The sequence below is a fragment of the Rousettus aegyptiacus genome, unplaced genomic scaffold (assembly GCF_014176215.1).
Source record: "Rousettus aegyptiacus isolate mRouAeg1 unplaced genomic scaffold, mRouAeg1.p scaffold_m13_p_2, whole genome shotgun sequence".
Classification (NCBI taxonomy): Eukaryota; Metazoa; Chordata; class Mammalia; order Chiroptera; family Pteropodidae; genus Rousettus; species Rousettus aegyptiacus.
The window spans coordinates 142,637,363-142,660,943 of record NW_023416295.1 but is presented as its reverse complement, the minus strand read 5'-3'; the positions used below and the strand labels follow the sequence as shown (position 1 = coordinate 142,660,943).

The 23,581-nt window shown below is 37.9% G+C and overlaps 3 protein-coding genes across 13 annotated transcripts in view; all 3 read left to right on the top strand.

Annotated features, from left to right (window-relative positions):
* The window catches only part of PPFIBP1 (PPFIA binding protein 1), a 144,685-nt gene extending 127,434 nt beyond the window's left edge, over nucleotides 1–17,251 (top strand). For 7 of the 10 annotated variants that reach the window (XM_036236765.1, XM_036236764.1, XM_036236766.1 and 4 more), the window contains 15 exons: nucleotides 61–121; nucleotides 461–490; nucleotides 2,321–2,492; nucleotides 2,977–3,009; nucleotides 5,249–5,399; nucleotides 5,721–5,849; nucleotides 7,354–7,504; nucleotides 8,241–8,352; nucleotides 8,480–8,568; nucleotides 11,466–11,588; nucleotides 12,129–12,254; nucleotides 12,821–13,009; nucleotides 14,344–14,523; nucleotides 15,232–15,297; nucleotides 15,443–17,251. In XM_036236765.1, coding sequence (XP_036092658.1) covers nucleotides 61–121; nucleotides 461–490; nucleotides 2,321–2,492; nucleotides 2,977–3,009; nucleotides 5,249–5,399; nucleotides 5,721–5,849; nucleotides 7,354–7,504; nucleotides 8,241–8,352; nucleotides 8,480–8,568; nucleotides 11,466–11,588; nucleotides 12,129–12,254; nucleotides 12,821–13,009; nucleotides 14,344–14,523; nucleotides 15,232–15,297; nucleotides 15,443–15,529 — 1,699 coding nt within the window. In that variant the 3' untranslated portion in view covers nucleotides 15,530–17,251. The remainder of the gene's footprint in view (nucleotides 1–60; nucleotides 122–460; nucleotides 491–2,320; nucleotides 2,493–2,976; nucleotides 3,010–5,248; nucleotides 5,400–5,720; nucleotides 5,850–7,353; nucleotides 7,505–8,240; nucleotides 8,353–8,479; nucleotides 8,569–11,465; nucleotides 11,589–12,128; nucleotides 12,255–12,820; nucleotides 13,010–14,343; nucleotides 14,524–15,231; nucleotides 15,298–15,442) is intronic. The other 3 variants (XM_036236768.1, XM_036236767.1, XM_036236771.1) reach the window with 1 other exon arrangement.
* A 120-nt stretch (nucleotides 17,252–17,371) lies between these two features.
* Nucleotides 17,372–18,897, top strand: REP15 (RAB15 effector protein). Its single transcript, XM_016134103.2, has one exon. The coding sequence runs from the start codon at nucleotides 17,923–17,925 to the stop codon at nucleotides 18,631–18,633; it is 711 nt and encodes a 236-aa protein (XP_015989589.1). The 5' UTR covers nucleotides 17,372–17,922; the 3' UTR covers nucleotides 18,634–18,897.
* A 4,251-nt stretch (nucleotides 18,898–23,148) lies between these two features.
* Nucleotides 23,149–23,581, top strand: part of MRPS35 (mitochondrial ribosomal protein S35) — a 32,536-nt gene continuing 32,103 nt past the window's right edge. For both annotated transcript variants that reach the window (XM_016134091.2, XM_016134090.2), the window contains exon 1: nucleotides 23,149–23,299. In XM_016134091.2, the coding sequence (XP_015989577.2) occupies nucleotides 23,188–23,299 (112 nt within the window). In that variant the 5' untranslated portion in view covers nucleotides 23,149–23,187. The remainder of the gene's footprint in view (nucleotides 23,300–23,581) is intronic.

The window sequence follows — 23,581 nt, the reverse complement described above, 5'->3', positions numbered from 1 at the left end:
TTCACAGTGGCACCAGAGCCACTCATTATTAATTCTAATTATTTTTGTTCTTATTTTTAGAACTTCAAGTCTGCAAAAGTCTAGCAGCTTGGGCAATCTGAAGAAAGAGTCATCGGACGGGGTTGGTTCTGAGTTTTTCATGTCTGTTACTCTGAGAGAAACTATTCGGGGATCTTCATCTTTTCCTGTTTTGCAAATAAAACTCGTCAGAAGAACTTGTGGTTTCTCTAATGGAAAATTATTAGAGACCACAGTTAAAGATAAATATCAAGAAGTATGATATGAAAGATTGAAAGTAGTATGTAAAACCAAAAAGAGAGGCTTTAATAAAGCATTGTCGAAAATGAACGAAACTGAGATTTTGTAGCTTGGAAGTATATGTAAATTTGTGGAATTTTATGGGATAAATTCTGAATCAATAGCTTGCTATAACAACCTTCAATATTGTTGTTTTGAACAGGAAAAGGAGTCTGTTCCGAAGCCTTCAGAGGTAATTTTTATGTCCAGATTACAATGTAAAAATCTTTTAGATTTCTGATACATAGGATTGCTTAAATGCCTCCAATAAACCAAAACTCTCAGAAACATGCTAAATGAAAGAAGCTAGACACAAAAGGTCACATTTAGATGATTCCATTAATGCGAAATACCCAGAGTAGATAAATTCATAGAGACAGATTTAGATTGGTGGTTGCCGTGTGGAGGAGGGTGAAATGTGGAGAAACTGCTTAATGGTAAAGGGGTTTTACTTAAGAATAGTGGATGTGTTTTAGAACTAGATAGAGGTAGTTGTTGCACAACATTGTGAATGTACTAAATTCCAGGGAATTATTCCCTTCGGGATAGTTACTTTTATGTAATATTAATTTTACCTCCATAAGTTATAAAACAGAAATGAGATTCAGTCATACAGTGTGACATTCTAATGACTGTGACTGGGCTGGGCTCCCTTCGACCTCACAGAAAGCCCTTCTTAGATCACCAGCAACTTATTTTATGCAACCACAGCAAACATTTTGCTGTTTTAAAGACATCATTGACTCATGGGCTCAGGTCCTTCTTTCCTCTGATATTTGGTCATTAATGTTGTAAAGGTTTCACCCTGGTAGTCAGGCTACTTCCAGATGCAGTCCTTTGACTGTTGGGTCTCAGTGCCTCGAATCATAATGTAGGTATAACTGACGAAGCACAGTGGACACAGCTGTGATTAAAGTCCTCCTCTGTTCTCTTTGTCTTGCCAGCTCAAGAGCTGAATGATCTTGACGTCAGTGCTGAGACATAGATAATAGTGCCACTAAGTTATGGCATTTATAAGCTTTTAGTTGCTATGAGTAGTAGATATGTAGAGTAAAAGAACTACCTTAAAAGCCTATATCCCTTCACCCTTCCCTTCACCTCCACAAAAAAAGAAACAGAGCAAGAGATGTTAGAGAATTGAGAACATCCAAACAAAAGCATCATTGCATAATACTGAAACTTTATAACAAGACCATGTTATTATAATTGCCTATTCAAATAATGAAAAAGTCAAATAAGCAGTGTTTAAAAGCATAATTTAATCACAATTGAAGTTCTTGATAAGGACCTTGAAATGCTGTAGAAATCTGAAGCAACTTCTGAATCAACCAAAAAAATTTAATTATAGCAAGTTGGGTTTTAATATTAAGTGTATCTGAATGTATGTCTTTGAAAATGGGTGGTCCGTGTTTGGTAACTTACAGGCAAAACACAAATGTAGCCCAGAATCCAATTTCAAAAAATATTTTAAGCATTTGCTGATTATACTTTCATTTTATTATTAATTCTTTGAGAAGAATACTTAAAATAATTGGAGTAGAATCTCATTATATTGCTGGTATAGGAGCTTGGGGCTAATGCCTACTTTGTAGAATAATTATATTATATCGGGCTTCCATTAATGTAGTTATAAAGAATGTGAACTCTGTTATAGCAAAATCCATTTCATAATTGTTAGAAAAATAAGAAATCTCCTGCTACTATAATTTTTTTTTTATTTCCATGTCTTTGGGGAGATGAGACAAATAAAGTTTGAGACTTTCTATATCTATCCTGATATTTAAAGTCCTAAACACATGGAGTATAGGTTAGTGGTGAACTTGTTTTTGTTGTTGCTGCTGTTGTTTTCATAAGTAGCTTTTAGAATTGACTTTTTAAACTTCTAATATGGCACTTAATATTCATAATCAATATGTTAGTCCAGTTACTCTCTTAAATAAAACCACGTGCATATTTAGTATTGCACCTGGCATGTAAGCGCAGCATCAGTGCTGCGTTTCAGTTACTTTTACTTCTCTCTCAGGACAAAGCTCCAGAAGCAAGCAGCCCGTTTCAGAGCCTCCCTCCCAAACCTCCAGGACACAATGCCTCTGTGGATGACAACCCCTTTGGCACTCGTAAAGGCAGATCTTCCTTTGGTCGTGGCTTTTTTAAAATAAAAAGTAACAAGAGGACAGCAAGTGCACCAAACTTGGGTATGTATGCCCCAAATGCCTTTGACCTGATTCTTTCAGAACTAGGAAAAGATCAATCTCTTCCCTTTCCTTATTCATCTATTTATGTACATTTCCGTTTCTTGGGAAAGAAGGTAAATGGCTTAGAGACAAAGTAAAAAATGCTTTCATGATTTAATTCAGTGGTGTAAAGATAGTTCTGAGTAGACTCTCACCCTGCTCTCAGTTCTGGGGTGTAAATTTAGAGGAAAGACCTGAAACCCTGTTTCTCTCTAACTTCATTGTAAACAGCTTCCCATCTATTTCTCAGGTGGATAAATTAACCCCATTTCAACACAGCTAATGGAGTCTGTGTGTGACGCCGGAAGCACGGTGCAGTGCTTGCCTTCCCGTCCACTGTGTGTATTTGGGGAGTAGGAGTCTGATTTGTGTTTCATTTTGTCATTCCCCTTTGTTCTCTCCATTGGGCTGCGTGTGATTGTGTGCGTTGTTGGGATATCTGAAGATCGTAAACGAAGTGCCAGTGCACCCACCTTAGGTATCGTACCCCTGCATGCCAGCCTTTGCCAGCGCTGTGTTCCAAACCGAGCTAATCCCTGCTCTTGGCATCTGTGATCTCTAGAAAGCGAGCTGGCAGCAATCAAAAAACGTAGTTCTCTACTCCAGAGTGTTCTTTCCACCCTCTACTAAAAAGGACTCTCTGCAGAGTCTTTGCTTGTAGGCATAAATGCTGTTTTAACCAATGCTAATGACACTTTGCAAGTAGCTCTGAAGGCATTTAGGCGTGCACGGTATCCCTCTGAGTGCAGGGCAGGAGTGTCCTGGCAATGTAAATTCTTTCACCCTTGAACACAGTTACTTTCACGCTAACTCCCATGTACCTGCCATTCCTTTTCTGTGTTTACATTTTCTTTCCCCAGCTTCCAAAAAAAAATGTTTTTAGCTAAAGTGAGAGGTCTGTGGAAGACATTGAAAATGATTTTTTAGACTTCTCTTAGGGGAACATTCTTCTGAGATATATTGCCTTAAAGATAGAGCTAACATTTAGTGACATGACTTTATGTGCTATTTGAGGAGTCACCCCCAAAGTGATTTAGGAGCCCAGTTTTCCTCTTCAAAGGGCAGGATAGAGGAGGAAAAAAAATCCTCAAAATAAAAATGAGGTGGGGGGATCGTTTTATGAACTATATAGATGTTTAACCAATGTACCATATACTTGAAACTAATTTAAATAGATTTTTAAAATATATAAAGAAATAAGAATGAAGTGCTTTTAAAATGAGGGTGGACTAGGCGGCATTTCAGGGACAGCCATACCCTTTATGGGTGTAGTGTTCGAATGGAAATGTTCCTTTGGATTTTCCTAGCAGGTTCTCTTACCTTGTATGGATATCTACATATCTAGTCCGTGGATCATCAAAGGTGACTTCTCTCGCTTTGTGATCTTAAATATCTAAAATGAACGCTGGATGAATAAAAATAAGCTGATCAGCCAAACAACTATTTTCAAATATTTTGGCATCTTTCTTAGAAGAAATATATTGTCAATGCTAAGAGGCAAATGCTGCTTACTATACCCTAAAACCACAGCTCTGCTTTGTAGAAAAGTCAGCCTCTGCAACCTTTAAATCTTGCTAAGACACTGTTCCTGTGATTTTTGTGCAACTTTTACTTTCCTCTATAAAAATGTGAAATCTCACAGTGAAGAAACAGCAATCCTTGTGTTTGCTCGTGTAGGATCATCCACTGAGGAACAGCTGAAAGAACTAGAATAGTTAATGCTTGGAGACTTGGAGTAGCAAATTTGGATGTTAATTTTTTAAGCCAAAATCAACAGGCACTAATTTTATATCAAAAAAAAATGTATTCATATCCATTTCACTCTTCTTTCAATGCCTAAGACATAACAGGTTATAAACACTAATAACTTTCTTGAATAAAGAATTGCCAGAACTTGGTAACTGATTTGAAGTAAATGCCAAAGGTGAAGAAGGGGAGTGAAAAGGAAATGACAAAGGGTTTGAACTGGAGTATAGGGAGAATATTAATTAATATTAATGCAATATTAAGTAAGAAAACTTAAGAGAAGACTCTCAGGAAAATTGGATGGAGTTTCTGAATCCAAGATGTCCCTGGTACACCAAATTGGGACTATATACAGCATTCAGATACTGAGGCTGAGGAAAAAGATAAGGTTCAGAGAGTTTGATGCCAACTGCTTCTCAATATTGAAGGCATCATTTAGTGCTGAGCATAGAGTGGGTGAGCTTTTCAAGGGATCCCGCAGAGGGAACTTAGCGTAGAATCTTGGGTTGGAGCGGAGTGCAAGAAAAAGAGAAAACAGGGGTGCTCCAGCAAAGAAGGAACCGTTAGAGGGCTCCTGTAGGAGAGTGTCATGACAAGAAGCTAAAGGAGATGGTCATTTTGAAGGATGTAGGAGGAAGTCAGCAGTACAAAGTGGTTTGGCAGGATTGAGAATAATTTCATTATCATTTCAAGTCACTCAAGGAAGGAATATGGAAATCCTATCACACGTTCAAATCTGAAAGTGGTTGTTATTCCTAGGTTAGTTAACTTTATACACAATAGACTGTAGAGTAGAACATACATTTTTGGTACATTTTTAATATCCCGCAGGGTGCTCTTTGTAAATCACTGATTTATAGATGAACAGAAGAGGAATTCTTACCAGTTGCTAAGTCCAAGAAGGTTAACATCTAGTCATGTTCATTTCATATTTTGAAATTCATCAAGTTTGTATTCTGTTCTTTGAATAGCTGAAACAGAAAAGGAGACAGCCGAACACCTAGATCTGGCTGGTGTATCTCCTCGGCCAAAAGGTTCCCAAGGGGGCAGTCCCTTCCAGATATCTCCATCATCTCCAGATTCCAGAAAGAAGTCCAGAGGCATCATGAAGCTCTTTGGAAAGTAAGTAGTAGAGTGAACAAGTGGAATGGACTTTGTCTTATATGTTGTTCTAATGTAGAAATAAATGGAAAATTGGCTGAAAATGGGTACAAAATTGTAAAGCTTTTGTGCGCCTCTTATGAAAGGGAGGTTGTGATTTGAGATTCATTAATTCATTGGGTCTCAAAGTTTAAATCCAAATGTCTATTCTGATTACATACAAAGAGGAGTGGCTCAGAGGTATGCACCAGTTAAAAATGTTCTGATTAACTTTACAATGTGTGTAAATACAAGACAATACAGGTCTAATACAAGGCAATGTGTGTTGTATCTTCTGTTCAGACTTAGGAGAAGTCAGTCGACTACCTTCAACCCAGACGACATATCTGAAACGGAATTCAAAAGAGGAGGGACAAGGGCAACTGCTGGGCCCCGGTTGGGTTGGTCTCGAGATTTGGGACAATCTAATAGGTAAGAACAGCCAAAATTAATGGACTTTTGCATCTCTACCCAAGTATCAGTGCCTCGGGAACACCTGCAATGTTAGTATTGTCCTTGGGTTACAGAATGGAATCCATTGCTTGCTTCTGTGCCTAGTGGAAGGGTCTATAGCCTTTAAAGCAGTGTAATTTGTCAGTGACTGGTAAACAATTATACAGAAGAAACGAGCTAGGTGAGGAGACAGAGCTAAAATATCAGCACATCTGTGCTAGAATAACTCTTGGACTTAAATTTTCATAAAAAATAACTACAAGTACTCTAAAACATAGCCTCACAAAGATGGAATAGTATAGTGTTTAAGAGTAGATTCTAAAGGCAGACTACTTGGATTTAATTTCTGGTCTTACCCCTTCCTACAAGTTTGGCAACCCTGAACAATTATTTTCATGCTCTGTGCCTCTGTTTCTCAAAGAAAAATTAGTATCTACCTCAAAAGGTGGTTATGAAGATTAAATGAGTTAGTATGTGTTAAGAGTTAATATGTGTTAAGTATCTGGCAAATAATAACTGTTCAATAAATATTAGTGACTAGTAGAGTCTTGGAAAGCACTTAAAGATGTAAATCCTATCAGAATTCTTGAATTTATCAGAACTATGTAGTATTAGATCTGTTAAGACTCCAAGAACTTTTCCTACACCCTTATCACAGTTCGGGGCTTGTTTGGAACTACTGCACTGACCTACTGAGCATAAAAAGAGTGGAGCTGGCAAACATATAGCACAGATCATTGATGTTAAATCTTTTAAAAGTGATAATGGTCCGGAAACCTTTTAAACATGGTCCTGCCTATGCAGAAGACTGGGCACAAGTCTCTTCAACAAGGAAACTCTCTTTGGCCTTCTTCAAATACCGAACAGTTCTCAGCTGCCATATGTTCTCTTTGTACACAGTAGAGGACTGCCTTGTGCTCATAAAAAAATAAGCCTTGCTTATCTGCACATTTCTTTTTCAAACAAGAATATTATGTGTGTGTCAAAGTAAAAGAAAACAGAAATTTGCTTCAACTATACTTTTCTATACTCAGCGATGGCATATTGCCCTCCTCTCACTGATTTACCATCTAGAGAGAAACCAGAATTCTGCTAAAGTTAATTCAAGTTTAACTTGAGTTTCCTTCAGTCTGACCTGGTATTTTCTGTTGGGAATTCAGTCTTTAAACAGCATCAATTGAAACTAGTACAGTGATTTGACTTGTTGGTTTAACTCAGTCTTCTTCTATAGAGTATGTTTTTTGCTAAATCACACTGAATCTTTTGTGGTTTCATTTGAAAGGAAGACTGATCTGACACAGTAACTTTCAACTCCAGTGGCCCCTCCTCTTACAGATATGTTCTGATGATTAAGGTTTCCGTGGTCAAATATGTATCACCAGGGAATTCCCATATCAATTTAATATACAGTTCTTCAACTTTGATGATAAGCCACAGGATTGGCTTTGAGTTGTTTTTCACGCCATTGTTCCTTTTCCTGTAGTGACTTAGATATGCCATTTGCCAAATGGACCAAGGAGCAGGTTTGCAGTTGGCTTATGGAACAAGGCTTGGGGTCCTACCTGAATTCTGGCAAGCACTGGATTGCATCTGGCCAAACACTTTTGCAGGCTTCTCAACAAGATCTAGAGAAGGTAACTGCTTCTCTATTTTGGTTACATGATAGATACTGAGAGAGAGCGAGAGAGAGAGAGACAGAGAATATAAATGTATATGATTGTTTTCTACTCCAGAAAGAGGAATGGGTGGGGTCAGTACTTTTGGAAAAGTCTGGGTTTCCTGCTTCATGCTTCTTTCCTCTTAGAGACTAAAACAGAAAGGACTTGTTCGTAATGATTCCTATGGGACACTTAAGCCACTGGGCATTTTAATGAAAAATAATTGTATAACCTTAATAGTAAATCTTCAGCTCAAATTTCTCAAAATCATTTTGCGGCTTATAATTAGCCCATCTCCTCAATATAACATAGGCAGTTCAACTTCACTTTGCAAAAGGGAAAAAAAAGATCCCTATATTTTATATTTTATCTTCCATTATTTAACATTTCTTCCCAATTATTTCCCAATTATTTAACATTTTGTGCAAAATAAGGGTAGACTTCCTGTTGTTTGTCCTATTGTTTCAGTCTTGCAAAGGTAGGAGCCTACTCATGAACACCTAATACAGCATTAGGCTAACGGCAATGGTCTTGGCTTTTTAGGGGCCTTTTGTTCAGCAACACTATACTAGCCTGAGTTAGTATTCTGATTTAATGTAATTGTTGGCTCTTTAATGCTAGCTTCATTTTGGAGGAATTTGTATCCTTTGCCAGTGGCATCTAGCCCATGTTGACAGAATTATAAAGCCAGTGTTTCTGTTTATTATTTCAGGAACTTGGAATCAAGCATTCTCTTCACCGAAAGAAACTCCAGCTGGCACTGCAAGCTCTGGGATCTGAAGAAGAAACCAATCATGGAAAGCTGGATTTCAACTGGGTCACTAGTAAGAGGTTTTAAATTCTTAAATTCCTAACTAAGTACGTAAATGTGTAAATACTGCTGCCTTTTCTTTCTAATCACAAGAGCAGGTGTTCTGTGGCTCGTTAACGACACAGATTTCTCTCTTTTAGGATGGTTGGATGATATCGGTCTCCCCCAGTACAAGACCCAGTTCGATGAAGGACGAGTAGATGGTCGAATGCTTCATTACATGACCGTTGTAAGTGATTCACTCCTGGGGTTTGGGAAAGTAAAATCATTTCTCTCTGAAAAACACATACATAGAGTAAGCAAAATATAGTGTTTTCACAATGATTCCACCAGAGTTTGAAGGTGTTTAAATTGAGGATAGTGGCAGGAATATTTCCTGTTAAGGTGAAGTTGTAGGATTTGGTGGTTGCAACAGTCTTGGGAAAATCTGAGACTCTGGTTTAAGCTACACAAAACCTAATTTAAACTAAACTGTCCAGAAAGTTGATTTTATCTGTATTCAGTAATGTGGACGTTGAAGTGTACACTTCGAATGGGTGAATGTTTATGGTGTATGAATGATGTCTTATAAAGATGCTTAAAAAAACAGAATGTGGAGTGTTGAAGCCCTGGTAATTTCTACATTATATATTCCTATATGAAGTGAGGCTCAGAAAAGGCTATTATTGACCTGACATCCACAGAGACATGAAACATTAGAAAAAGACAAAAAGCTGTTTTCTCCTTTCCCATCCATTTTTGAGAACTGCTACCTGAAACCCTCTTGCCCTTCTCACTTCAGCCCAGTTCTGCTAGGACTGGTGGTCACTGGGGTAAAGAAGTAGCAGGGAAGGGTAGACTTTCACTCTGATTCCTTCATTATTATTTATTTCATACGTCCAGCCTTTCATCCAGTGGCTAGAAGGACTTTCCCCTACTTTACAACAGTGGAGAGAGATAGATTCCAGGAGAACATGTTCTACATTCCTAGTACTATTGTGCTCTACCTCAAATAGTTTTATATAAATGGCCTTTGGTGAGCTAGGCTATGGATTCAGCTACTGCAAGCAGCTCCTTTAAATAAGTTGAAAGCTTCAGACAGTTAATATCAGCGACATTTGGAATTTAGCTCATAGGATATGTTTTCTTCTCTATGACTGAACCAGAGTTCATACCTTGGTGCGCACATCATGTAAACCTACATGTAATAACACCCACATTAACTGTATGTCAGGCCCTCTTTTGAGCACTTTACTTGTATTAATACTCAAGTCTCAGCAATCCTTGAGTTAGCACTCTTATCATCTTCAGTTTTTAGATGGGAAAACAAAGGAATCAAGAAATTGGGTAACTTAACCAAGCTCCACAGTTAGAAAGTAGTGGAAAGGCTTAGAACATTTGAACCTGGCCTATTTCCAGATCCCTGCTTTTAAGAGTTCACAGCTCTGCCTAGAGCAAATTCAGTATATATTTGCCTACCTATCTAGGTATAAGAAAGTTCCCATGGAAGCAAATTGAGGTTTGAAATCATTAAAAAAAAAAAAAAAAAAAAAAAACCAACATATGTGTAACTTTCATGGCTGTAAAAGAATAAATTACTTTAGAAAATTAGATGCCAGAAGTTCTAAGTCACAAAAAGTTTGTTTTAATGTGGCATCCTGGATTAGATCCTGGAACAGAAAAAGGGCCTTCATGGAAAAACTGATGACTTGAGTATTAATACAAGTATAGTGCTCAAAAGAGGGCCTGGCATACAGTTAATGTGAGTGTTATTAATCACAATGTCTGCTATATAAAGCATTAGTAAATAAAGCCTGTAGTTTAATTCTATTAATGGCTATGTTAATTTCTTAGCTTTGATGAATATATCATAGTTATAAAAGATATTAACATTAGGGGAGGCTGGGTGAAGGTATATGGAACTCTGTACTATTATTGGCAACTCTTCTAAAAATCTAAAATAAAAGATTTTTAAAAATCCAAAAACAGTGTTTTGATTAAAAAAAGGAAATGGCTCTGACTTTTAAAATCCTTAAAGCAATTAACATTTTATCTATATTATATACATTATACATTTAGACTTTTTAAAAATCTAATAGGCTTTAGTTAATTGGAAATAGCCCACATGGGAATGTTTTGAATGGGTGTCTCAATCTTAGATTAAAATAAATAAATGTTCTTTGTAACTTAAAGGCACAGCCTTTTAGAAGGCAATCCAGAAAAAAATTCAGGGAATAATTTTTGCTCAGTTAGTAAGTAGCCTTTAAGGATTTAACTTATTGTCTAATAATTTTATTTAAAAATATTTTTATAATTAAAATTTTTCTCACAAGAAATATGTTGTCAATAAGGTGTGCCTAAAATTGATATTTTCCTTATTTATTTTCTGGGTGTGTTTGGAAGCAGACTGGTGCTTATCTTGACACTGCCCCCAAATCACCTTCTTCTAAAATAATTTGTTTTGGTGTGTTTGGTATGTTTAAAATGTGTCCAATAATTACAGACTGGTGAAAGTTATTCCTTGAAGGAATTGATTGGTGATAAATGTTGATACTTATAACTTCTTCATTTCTTTACACTCAACTCTACCCAAGACCTTTGCATTGCTTGACATAGTTTTTCCAAAATTCTCACAATGTCTGCTATATAAAGCATTAGTAATCTAGAACTAGATATTTCTTGAGGCTACTATTATTGGACCATTTCCTGGTTTTCCTCAAAACTGTGATGTGTATTAGCCCAGAAAAGCAAGTCTCTATCATCAATAAACATTGCTCTTAGCTACCTGCTTTATCAAAGCAAATTACCTTTTGTAATGACCCAGCAATTGCTTTTCAAACTGTGTTCTTCAGAGTTATGGGGGTCCCACAATCCTATCTTAGAGCATCTGGATGAGAGAGAAATAGATGGAATTTGGCTTCATTTGAAACAACATTAATTTTGGTTTTCTTAACATATTGGGGTCCTGGAGAAGATTTTTATTGGAAAAGGAAAATTGTCCTGCTACTAAATAAAAGCTTTCAGAACTCTAACAAGCCCCTGGGGCCTGTTGGTAGAGGGGCTGTTCTACTTGGACTAGTGTTTTCTGAGATGTCCCTGAAGAGGTCCACCTTCTCAAGAATCTCCACTTTTTGTTCTTTTCTGCAGGATGACTTATTGTCTTTGAAGGTTGTGAGTGTGCTGCATCATCTCAGTATCAAAAGGGCCATCCAGGTCATGAGGATCAATAACTTTGAACCAAACTGTCTACGGAGGCGGCCGTCTGATGAGGTAGCATCCAAGGTTGAGGATTACACAGCATGCACTTTCTGTGCATGTTACTGTCCATATGTGCAAAACTAAGACCCGTTTCTTCTTGGAGCCTGCAGGGAGGGCCTCTGTGGTTCCCCCAGAGCCTCACATTCAGCCTCTTTTACTTCCTAGGCTTGGTTTTCCTATATTCCTTCTGCTCACGCTGTGATAGTTCTACTTGTGTAACTGAAGCCTAGGGTTGTTTTCTAGATACCCTCCTCTTTTGGTGTATTTTATTTTCTTGCCTCCTTAAGCCAGAGTTAACTATCACTATGAAGACTTCCTTTCTTAAAGTACTGCTTTAATAGTGTATAAAAAAGCTTGAAACTTTGTGACATAATTTTTTTTTCAAAGAGAATTCCTATTACCAGACACCTTTTTACCCTTTCTCTAAACATTTAGCGGGATGTGGAGCAACTCTGCTCCCTGGGGCAAACTTTTTAGACAGATCATGCAGGTTTAGTATTTGAAGTCCCGTAGCTAATGACTGAAGCTCTTGGCTGTTCTTTGTTCCCATAGAACAGCATCACCCCATCAGAGGTTCAGCAGTGGACCAACCATCGAGTGATGGAGTGGCTGCGCTCCGTGGACTTGGCAGAATATGCCCCCAATCTCAGAGGCAGTGGTGTCCATGGTGGGCTCATGGTAAAACTCTGTTTTAATTTAAAAATTGACATCTTATCATTTTGTCTCCTTTAGTCTAATGATTAGGATTTTATCGGTTTACTTGTTATAATCCTAAAATCATCTACCCTAACCCTTCTGGCACTAATTCTAGTTATTATATAACTTTAAATCAGCTTTAAACCCACTTTTCTTTCATTGTCTTCTTTTATGTTGGAGAACATCTGGCTACTGACTTTTAAATGATCATGTTTTAAAACCTCCACAAAGATAAAGATTGTATTTCTGCACACAGATATTGCAGAGAAGTTGGCTTCCAAAGGCATCCCAAATGCAACATTTCAGAGAAGCAGAAGCCCTGACCTTGTAAAGCCTGGATGTCAGGACCAGCTCTACCTCTCGCTAACTTGAGCAAAATAAAGGAAATGACATGTAAATTAAAGATCAAAGTGCATACTCTGCGTATCTCACTGGGCTGCTGAGACAGTCTTTGGAGATAACTAAATGAAAGAGCTTTGCAAATTATAAAGCACAATACAGACATATATGATATATGATACCTTAAACAATCTTAATTTTTCTTATAGGTTCTAGAACCTCGTTTTAATGTAGAAACAATGGCTCAGTTATTGAACATCCCACCAAGTAAGACCCTGTTGCGAAGACATTTGGCCACTCATTTCAACCTTCTGATTGGTGCCGAGGCCCAACACCAGAAGCGTGATGCCATGGAGTTACCAGATTATGTACTTCTCACAGCCACTGCCAAAGTGAAGGTTTGTTCAAGCCCGCACCATTTAATAATTTATTAAAGCAATGATCAGTTAAAGCCAAAAACTAAAGCAAAGGCTCAATTTTGACTGTTACTTGGTTATCTTATTTTCTGGTGTTTACTAAGTTTTGTGGATTGGTTGAACGTAAATGCATCCTTAAGAGTAATCATGAAAGTGCATTTTTGAAAGTTACCTCCTGGGGGAACCTTTGCTCAAATCATTTATTTTACTGGAGTTACCAATAATAAAGAACATGATGTTGGTTTTTATAATTGATACTTTGCCAGTGCAGAGAGCCTATAACTTGGACCCAAATACTGATTGCAGTGTCATGTTTTTCCTACAAATAAATCAAGTATAAGAGTTGCATTTCTCCTCTTATAGATTCAGCTTGTCCGGTTTATAATTGACCAACCTTGACAGTTAGGAAAAGATACTTAAGAAACGTTATGCTGGTAGACCAGCAGAGAATGGATAATCCTAGTTTGCCTGGATTCATAAATCATATAGAATTTGGATTTCTTTTTCTTCTCTGTGTTAACTCCTCTGAATGTTCTCTCAACTAGCTTAATGTAGAGATAGGGTTTATCAGCTTCTTCACAAATAGGTACCAAGTGTTTTTGTTTTGTTGTGTTGTGTTACTCACTCTACCTGCCTGACACTTTGTCTTCATCTCCCTTTCCCCTTAAAAGATGTGCTGGATTTGAAACCTCTGAGAGAATCTGTTCAATATACATTCACAGCATCTGCATGATCACCATCTCCTTCACAGATAGTCTCAGGGACTATCTAATGGCTAAAATGGAGGTTCTCTTCTAAGTATCGTTGGACATTTTTCCCCAAAAGAACAGGGATTCTTTTAGCAGTCACCTGGAAGCAGAATAGGCATACAAGATACTATATAGCCTCACCCAAAAAGAAAATACAGGAAGGACCATTTTCTTTTACTGATCTTAGATCAGAAAACCTTATAAAATTGGATTTAGTCTTGAGAAATCCCGTTGCATTAAGTCCTGTTTAATCAAAACTAAGGCTCTTGGCATATTTTGCTTTTTTCACTGTGACTACCCAGCCAGTTGGTGTGAATAAGAAAAACAAGTGTAATCTGAGATTCATAACAGGGGTCATTTATCATGTTTGGATGCATCTATCATATGCCTAGGATGCCTTTGTTTTTGTCATACATATCAAATCATTCGATTGCTCTTCCATGTATGATGAAGTAAATAATTAAGTTATACATATTCTTTGTCATATGACTTTTATGACAGAACGACAACATGAATTTTACTAAATCCCTGGATTTTTTTTCTTCTTCTTCTTTCTTACTTTTAAAGCCAAAGAAACTTACCTTCAGCAATTTTGGGAATCTGAGAAAAAAGAAACAGGAAGATGGGGAAGAGTATGTGTGTCCAATGGAATTGGGACAGGCATCAGGAAGTACATCTAAGAAAGGATTTAAATCTGGTTTGGACATGCGCCTGTATGATGAAGACGATTTGGACCGGTTAGAGCAGGTAAATACAACACTGTATTCCTATTTTAAAGTTCTTCCAGCATTGAAACACTAAATAGAAGTTGTGTGTACTGTGTCTTCTAATCAAGGAAGTTTTCTTTAAATGCCTATAAAAAAGATAATAGTGAGTAATAATAGTGAACCCTTACAGATTGCTTACTACATCCCCGCTACTGTTCTAAGTACTTAACATACACGAATGTTCATGGTCATCCTAAAACACAGGGAGTATTGTTATCCTAATTTGGGAGATAAAGATACTGAGGCACAGAGAGATTTAGTAATTTACCTAAGGTAGAAGAGCTGGGATTCTAATTTGTCAGCCTGCTCCAAAGCCTGTGCCACTTACCTATGTTAGACTGTCTCTATATTCAGGCAATCTGTGTATTAAAACAAGTCAGGAATGGACGGTTCATACTACTTAGTCTTTTCAGTATTAAGTCATGAGACTGAATATTGCCTTTTATTCAAAAATCCTTTGGTGCCATTGTCAACATTAGAGCATTAGGCTAGATGTTACCGATAAAGTGTCTCTTCTAATTTTTAACATCCAATTGCAGTAGTGAGAGGAAATTATCAGAAGTGATCTGTTGCTCTTACTCCATTCAATACAACTTGCATTATTTCTTCTTAGATTTTTGTTCATTTTGCTGCAATTTCCTTGTAATAGTGCAACTGAGTATGTCACGTTATGGTATGTTCTTTGCAGATGGAAGATTCAGAAGGGACAGTGAGGCAGATAGGTGCTTTCTCTGAAGGCATCAACAACCTAACAGTAAGTCTGTAAAATGAATTCGAAATCTTATTCTAAATATATGTTCGAAAATAACCCCAAGGGACTGCATGTATATAGTAGAGAATGTGTAGTTTGGAGCTCTTGGCTCCCAAGTGTGTGTGACTCCCATCTCCCTGTTTTCCAGCACATGTTAAAGGAAGACGACATGTTTAAAGATTTTGCTGCCCGTTCCCCCAGTGCCAGCATCACTGATGAAGACTCAAACGTTTGACCATAACACCTGGATGAGCATTAGGAGCCCTTGGTCTCTCTCTACTTAATTTCTCAAACGCTCACAGTATATACAACAAGCAGCAGATTATATATTGGCTATTTGGAAGTGGAAATGGAAAGCAGGGGATATGTGCCTATTCTAAAGTTGCCACAGAAAGAAAGTGAGACACTGGTGGATGAGAGTAGAATTGTTTTTCCTCTATTTAATGTAAAAAATCTGTGATATATTATATTTAAAATATTGCAATTAATGTGAGTACTTCACCATAGTGTTTCCACTCACCTTCACGGCGTGGACGATTTGGGAAGCAGTAACCCATATGTGGATGACTGTCATGTTGGTGTGACAGCGCTGCAGACTTTGAAGCAGAACACGATACGCTCTCAGAATCAAACACGTGGAATTTCTTTAAGCGTTCAGTGTCCCACTACATGCCAGCCACACATCCACTTGCCTCTTACTGACCTATTTTTATATATTTTTCTAATATATGTATATATTTAGTACATAGAATATAGAACTTTTATTTTGTGACATAAGGAAGATGGTGAAAAAAGATCACACTGAAAAACATGTTCATATACCAGCTAGTTCTTGGAGAGGTCGGGACAATCTTTCTCAACAATTGAATTTTAATGATGTTGATCATTCAACTAAATTAGTGTATATAAAACAACCCTTCTTTAATGACACATCACAAAGTTGTTGTTAGTTTTTTAAGAATTTCGACCTTAATCTTGGATTCTTTTAACTCATAAGGAAGAACTCGAGGGACTTTTAAATACTGTAACTTGAATGCATTCAGAAGCTCCCCCAGAATTTGTAGAAATGATTTCCGAAGAAACCAAACCCAAACAAAAACCTTTACAGTATTGTTTCTTATTTTCCTCTTTGCTAAACATATTGTTACATCAAAATGCTAACAGTCTGACTAATGTTATTAATTATACATTTCTCAGGCTATCAATGAATGGAATCTTTAAAAAAAAGTGGAATATTTGACATTTTGCCTCAGAGTTCATTAACTCTGAGGCAGCAAAATTAGTTTTATAATGGCTATATTGTGATAAAATGTAATTCATAGTTTTCTGTAGCACGGGGCCCAGATGTTCTTCATAAAGAAAACAAAAGCTACAGCAAAAACTGTTACCGTTTATGATTTTTCAGGAGTATTAGGAAAAAATATTGTTTTCACTATACCATTACTCGTGATAGCCAAGTGTGGTAAAGACAGGTTTTCAAAAATTGGCATGGGCTAGGTAGTCCGATACATGTCAGTGGGCTTGCTTATAAACTGTATTTGAATGTCGGCTGTATGATCTTTTAAGTTATCAGCAAGTTACCAAGCTTTTTGTCAAGGAACCTGTAATACTGAATTACTATTCATTCATAACTAAAATGATTCGATGCTAATAATGACGTTTTGCTCCCCACCATTCATTATTTGGTAACTGTATTGGACTCTTAACTGAACTTGTGTTTTATTTTAATGTGGATATACATCACCATTTAAAAAATAATTTGTTATTCAAACCTGGTTAAAAATACCAGGAGACTGCTATAGATGCCAAATATATTTTATTCAGGACAATGTAACATAACTGATGAGATGTGATAAGGTTAAATTTTTCTGATGAAATATATTTTATTTACAAAGTATTATACACTGCCGGTATCACCATATGAAAAGAAATAAAGTCAATTGATAATTGCCACATATTTTTATTGTCTGTTACTTTATTTCCTTTTGTTCAGAATAACCAGTAGGCTTTATTTCTGATATGAGAACAATGACACAAACACAAACTCCCATGAATTTGTTTGGGGTTTATAGCATGTATCTGGAAGTAGAAATTTGAGGCCTTTGAGGTATACTTTTGTTGAAAAGAAACACAGGCAGTTGAGCTGAGGGATTAGGGGTTGTGGCAGAAGGGACCTCAGAAAAGGAAAGGGAAAGGATCCACCTGTCAATTTGAAGAAGTTAGCTCTAGGAAGTGTATGGTTTTTTAAAGAATTAAATGCTATTTCTAATGTAACAAATTTGAAAAGAGGAAACATCTTGGAAGAGATTACTAAATATTGAAAATTGAGTGAATATTGTGAATATTACTAGAGAAGAACAGACTTTTTTTGGTGGAAGTTAATACTTCTAACTGAATAAACCAGTAAGAATCTACATGAATAAAACACACCCAGTTGGCAAACAGGGACGCCTGTTTGTTTAGCTGTATGTATATATGCTTAGCTATGCCAAGTAAGCTGTGGAGTTAGAAAACTGAAACCACATTAACAGATGTGACTTTGCTGCAAGATTTTTACACTGAAAAGACATTCTGAACAAAGTTCCCATGTTTGATATTTGGAGGCAGTATTGATTGGGTGCAGAGAAAATGGGACAAAAACCATCTCAAGAGTTGGCTCTGAAGGACAGCAAAGAGGATCTCAGCATCTGTGAGGTGGTAAGTGGCGCTGTAGTCCATGCAGCCCAGAAACTGAAGGAGTATCTTGGTTTCGAAGACCCTCTGAGCAATCTGTGCCCAGCTCCAAACACTCTGAACGAGATCTTCTTAATCCACTTCATCACTTTCTGCCAAGAAAAGGGAGTTGATAGATGGCTCACCACCACCAAGATGACCAAGCACCAGGCCTTCCTGTTTGGGGCGGACTGGATCTGGACTTTTTGGGGATCTGACAAGCAAATAAGGCTTCAGCTGGCAGTACAGACTCTGCAGATGTCTTCTCTCCCTCCTGTGGAATCTGAACCTTGTGACCTCTCCAGTCCGGACGCTAAGGCCGAGGAGTCTTCTAGGAAGACAAGTAGATTTGATAAGTTGGAAGAATTCTGTAAATTGATAGGGGAGGATTGTCTGGGCCTGTTCATCATCTTTGGTGTGCCAGGAAAGCCTAAAGACATCAGAGGAGTTGTCCTGGACAGTGTCAAAAGTGAGACAGTAAAGGGCGGTCTACCAGGAGGGAAGGCCGTGACACAATTTGTCCTGGAAACTGAAGATTGCGTCTCCATCAGAGAGCTGCTTGGAAACTGTTTGAGTAAGAAAGATGGGCTAAGGGAGGTGGGCAAGGTTTATATTAGCATCCTCTGAACTGCATATGTGCAATGAGGCTGGCCTGTAAGATGAAAAGAAAAAGATATTCTATTCTAGTAAGCAAGCTCATCCACTTGCATCATCTCAGCATGAGATTCCCCCTGACCCTCCACTGAATGAAAATTATCACCTAGGTCAAAACGTACACGTGTCATGATTATGGAGGAAAGAAAAAAAAAAAAACATTTTGCAGGGAAAACTGACAATTTGGCTTAATTTTTATTTACTCAATAATAAAAGAGAAATTTCATTTGCCAAAAAAAAAAAAAGTCTTTATTTGAAACAAGTCTAGCTCTTAAAAGTGTAAAATATGTTTTTATTGCTATGGGTGGGAGATGGGAGGCTGAGGTGTGAGTGCGTAAAATTGCATAACAGGTGTAATTACATTTACAATACCAGTTTCCATTCAAGACTCCTAAGCAAAACCCTGCACTGCTTTCTTCCTTGAACCCCTGCCCTTACTCCTATCTCATCCCAAACTGCTTCCTCTGCACAGAGGCCCCCAGTGGAATTCACTTTGGGGTCAGCTTGAGTTAGCTTTACCCATTAGATTTACACGTAGTAACCCATATAACAATCACTTGTAATAATGACTAACATTTGTTTAGCTTTTGCAGTAAGGAAAGTAGATTAACATATAAAAACCATCTCTGCTTAAGACCCTGGGTGAGATTATAACAGTTGTGTTCGGGTGGAAACAATTTTCCCTCTATTCTTCTAGAAGGTAAAAGCAAAAAAGGCTTAAAAGTATAAAGGGAAGGTATATTCATTCACACCACACATGATTGCTAAATGCCTATTACATGTTAGGCACTGTCCTATCCTATGCCCTGCTAACCCAGCAGTAAAAAGAACGAAGTCCCTATTCTTGGGGAGTATCCTGTTATGGTAAATCAGATGAGAGAAAAGAGTGGCCTGGACCAAAGTGGGAGAGGAGGAAGGGTGAAGAGGTCAAATTTAGGAATAGCTGAAAGTAAAAGCATACAGCATTTGCTGATAATTGGATGAGAAACATGAAATATATCACAATTAGAATGTATTTCCAAACTTCTTAAATATGAAGAATATATGTAAAGGCAGAACTAAGTTTATCTTTGACATTCCTTCATTCCAGGAAACCAAAAGATCAAGGAGAGCATTTAAGCCCTTTGCCTTCAGTATGTGAACATGACTAAACCCAGGAGACATTTTTTGAAGTTGTTAAACAATAATTATTCCTACTTTGAATGTTCCTGGAAGGTTTTAACACCCAATTAATGTTTTTCCTTGGCATATAGTGACCCCTGTCTGCAGCAATGTCGGATAGAGGAAGCTATCAAGAAGGTGGTGTAGTAGAGTAGAAAGAGTATTCAACTTGGAATCAGACATGGATTTCAGTCTCAGTTCTCTTAAGAGCAGGATCTAGTGGCTTAACTCTTTTGTTATCTGTAAAATAGAAATGACTTCAACTAGTTCAAAGAAGGCAATGCTTGTGACATTTTCTATACTAGAGTGTAAGCATACCAAAATTTTGAAGAATCTAGTACAAATTCTATTTGTGTTATAAACAGTTGGATATAAATCAAAAGACAAAATATTTTTAATTAAAATAAAAATATGAAGCTTTTGCTGATTTAAAAAATACTGCTTTTTTAAAAATCTGCATTCTCATGTAAAAGTTCAAGTACAGAAACGTGGAAAATTAAGTTCTAGGGGTCTCACCTCCACACCATACTCACTTCCTCCAGTCTGCTGTTTACCCTTCTAGAACCTGTACTGTAGATTAAAAATATTTTATACAAATAGAATCATATAATCCATAACCTTAAAACCTTAAAAACTTAACTATATATTGTGGACAATTTTTTATGCTAATAAGTTTATATCCATCTGATTCTTTTTAAAGCTGACATCAATGGTCCTCAGTCCTGTCTGCATATTAGATTTACTTGGGAAATTTAAAACAAAAACAAAAAAAACACCAATGCTCCAAACACACCTAGACCAACTGATCAGCATCTCAGAAGGAGGGGACCTAAATGATAATTTTAATTTCTCCTGAGGTAATTTTCATATTCAATCATGATTAAGACATGTGTCTAAGTAGTACTCTATATTGTATGTGTACTATAATATGTAACCAATACTGTTTTGATGGATATTTAGGTTGCAAAGTCCATCCACATACCTGGATATTTGCATATTGTATATTACCACACTAGTGAATAGACAAACATAGTTTGTTTGCTCACTTTTTATAATGAAGTTAGTTTTGATTAAAAGTCACTGTTGCCATTGGATTAATCCAAGTTTTAAATATAACAAACACCTATTATAAAAAAAAATTCTTAAGATTTAAAATTGTGCTACACAGGACTAGTTGCATAATTTGTGAGGCCCAGAGTAAATGTAAATGTGGGCCCTTTGTTCAAAAATTATTAAAAATTCAAGACATAGGACAGCAGAGCATTAAGCCAAGCATAGGGCTCTTCTAAATGCAAGTCACATGCCATGAAACCAGTTTGATTTCTACAACTTGCTAGGTTATTTGGTCATGAAGGTTGTAAAAGAGATTGTTATCATGTGTGATTGTAGTTTAAGATCTTTTCCAACTGAAAAATTTTTGAATTCTTAGTACTCCTATGTACACAATAGTCCATGCTTTACTCTTTACAGTGCATGAAACAGATATCATTGCCTGTTGCTAAAGCATTACAAATGAGTTTTAACTTTTAATATAAAATGAACTTTATTGTATTTGATGCCTGGGAAAACAATGAGAAGTATTTCTGTCTCCTTTAACACGAGTCATATCTACCCACTTTGTTCTTAGGGAGAGAGTAAAACAAAAGCAGAAAGCATAGGGAGGTAGACTGAGGACCTAAGTATCTTAACATCTTGCTCAGAAATTGAGAATTCTCTGAATATAAACATATAAGGATTCAGACCCCTTTGTCCCTAAAGTTCTATGACATAGGACTTGCACTTTGTCGTACTAACATACACAAACTCGAGAGAGAAAAAGTGGCTGCCGTATTGCCTCTAAGCTTAATTCCAATGGCCATTTATATTATGCCTTCTGAAATATAACTCACTCAATTACAATGGTTCCGAGGAAGATACTGTTCCTATTTTTCTTAAAATGGAAGCCAAGAGATGTTTAGTGGACTTGCCCAAGATCACAAAGAAGCAGAGCCTGCATTCAAACCTCAAATGCATCTGGCTAAAAGGCCATCCTTTTAACATTAAAAGTAGAGGAGAGGGGAGAACACCATGTGAAGATAGAGGAGAGACTGGAGCCATGTGTCTACAAGCCAAGGAATGCCATGGATTGCCAACAGCTATCAGAAGCTAAGAGAGAGACAGAGAGAGTCTCTCCTCAGAACTTCCAGAAGGAACCATCAACCCTGCCAACACCTAGATTTTGGACTTCTAGCTTCAATGATTATGAGAAAATAAATTTCTGTTGTTTTAAGTCACCAGGTTTGTAGGAGTTTTTATAGGAGCTCTAGAAAACTAATATACCGTACTGCTGCTTTGGAACAATAATGGAATGGTAAGAGGCCAGAAAAGATGAGAATGGTTATTATAAATACTTGTCCCTAATAAAGCCATTTATTCCCCTCACATACTGATGGATGCCTATGGCATACTGAATGCTCACAGGAAGAATACTCTGGGACCCTGCACACTTCTGCTCTATTGGTTGTATGCTTACCAAGAGTCAGTTGTGTTTGTTCTCAGTTCTTGTTATTATAATTTTGTATTTTGATTAATTATCATACTTGTCAGCTGAAAAAATAGAGGGTAATTTTATTAAGGGCTGTATTCCAGTCCATCCTAGGGCAGAAAATGAGTGCTCATTAAAGAATGACCATTATTTTCTAGGCCCTGCTGAGTACTGACTTTTTGTAATTCTAATCTGATCTACAAATAAGCTAACCAAGTCATTGAAAGTAGTTACAGTCTGTGCACACAGTGTGCTCACTGTACTCCAATATTCTACCCAGATGTTTGTCTGTTTTAACTTAATTATACTCACGCAGCCTAGAAATGGTGAAGCCAAGTTTTAAACTCCAGTAGTCTGGCTTAAGAGGCCATTCTTTTAACTACTATCGGATATTGCCTTTCCCCTTGGAGCATACCTCTTGGAATGGCCGAATGCTTTTCTTTAATACAAGGAAGTGTAAAAAAGCAGCAATTGCAAAGGAGCAGAGCCCGAGGGTAAACTGCCTGACTCCAGGCCCTACGAAGTCCCACCCAGAACACACCTGCCCGCCGCGAGCCTCATTCCCCGTATCCCTTACGATCATTATTTGCAGTTGTCCTTGCACTGCCTGCGTCAATTTTTTAAGAAATATTTTGGCTTCATTTCATTACTTTTTTTGCTTCATTTCATTACTTTTTTTCTACTTTTGGGGTGCCCTTTTGACTTGGGCGCTGATTTCGCGGGCCCACGTGGGTCGGGGTTGCACGCCCGCGGGGCGGGGCGAGCCTGCGCGGCAGCGGCCTCAGACCCGCCCCCGGGCGCGCGACCGCGCTTGTCCTCCGCGGCTTGCCGTCTGCGCGGCCATGGCGGCCGCGGCGCCATCCGCGTGGCTGACCTTGCAGCCGGCAGCCAGGACCCTCCGTGCCTTCTCCAGCGCCGTGTCTCCGGCCACTGTTGCCCAGAAATCAAGACCGCGTGAGTGTCTGATGCGTCATTTCCAGGCTTTGGGGAGGAGAGAGGGCGGAATATCGGACCCACGATGGCCGCCGCGGTGGCGCAGCCAGCGCCGCCCGGCGGGTCGTTACATCCTCTGCTAGCTGGTCGCTGCCCCCGCCTCCCCAGTAGGAAAGCCGGGGGTGTGGGCCTGTTGTCTGCACGCGTGTCTCCCCATTCCTAACCGCAGATTTCTGCATCTGGGAGCTACGTGCTTGTTCGCTCCCTCCCCGGTGCCCTGCGCGCTCTGGTGCTCGGTCCCAC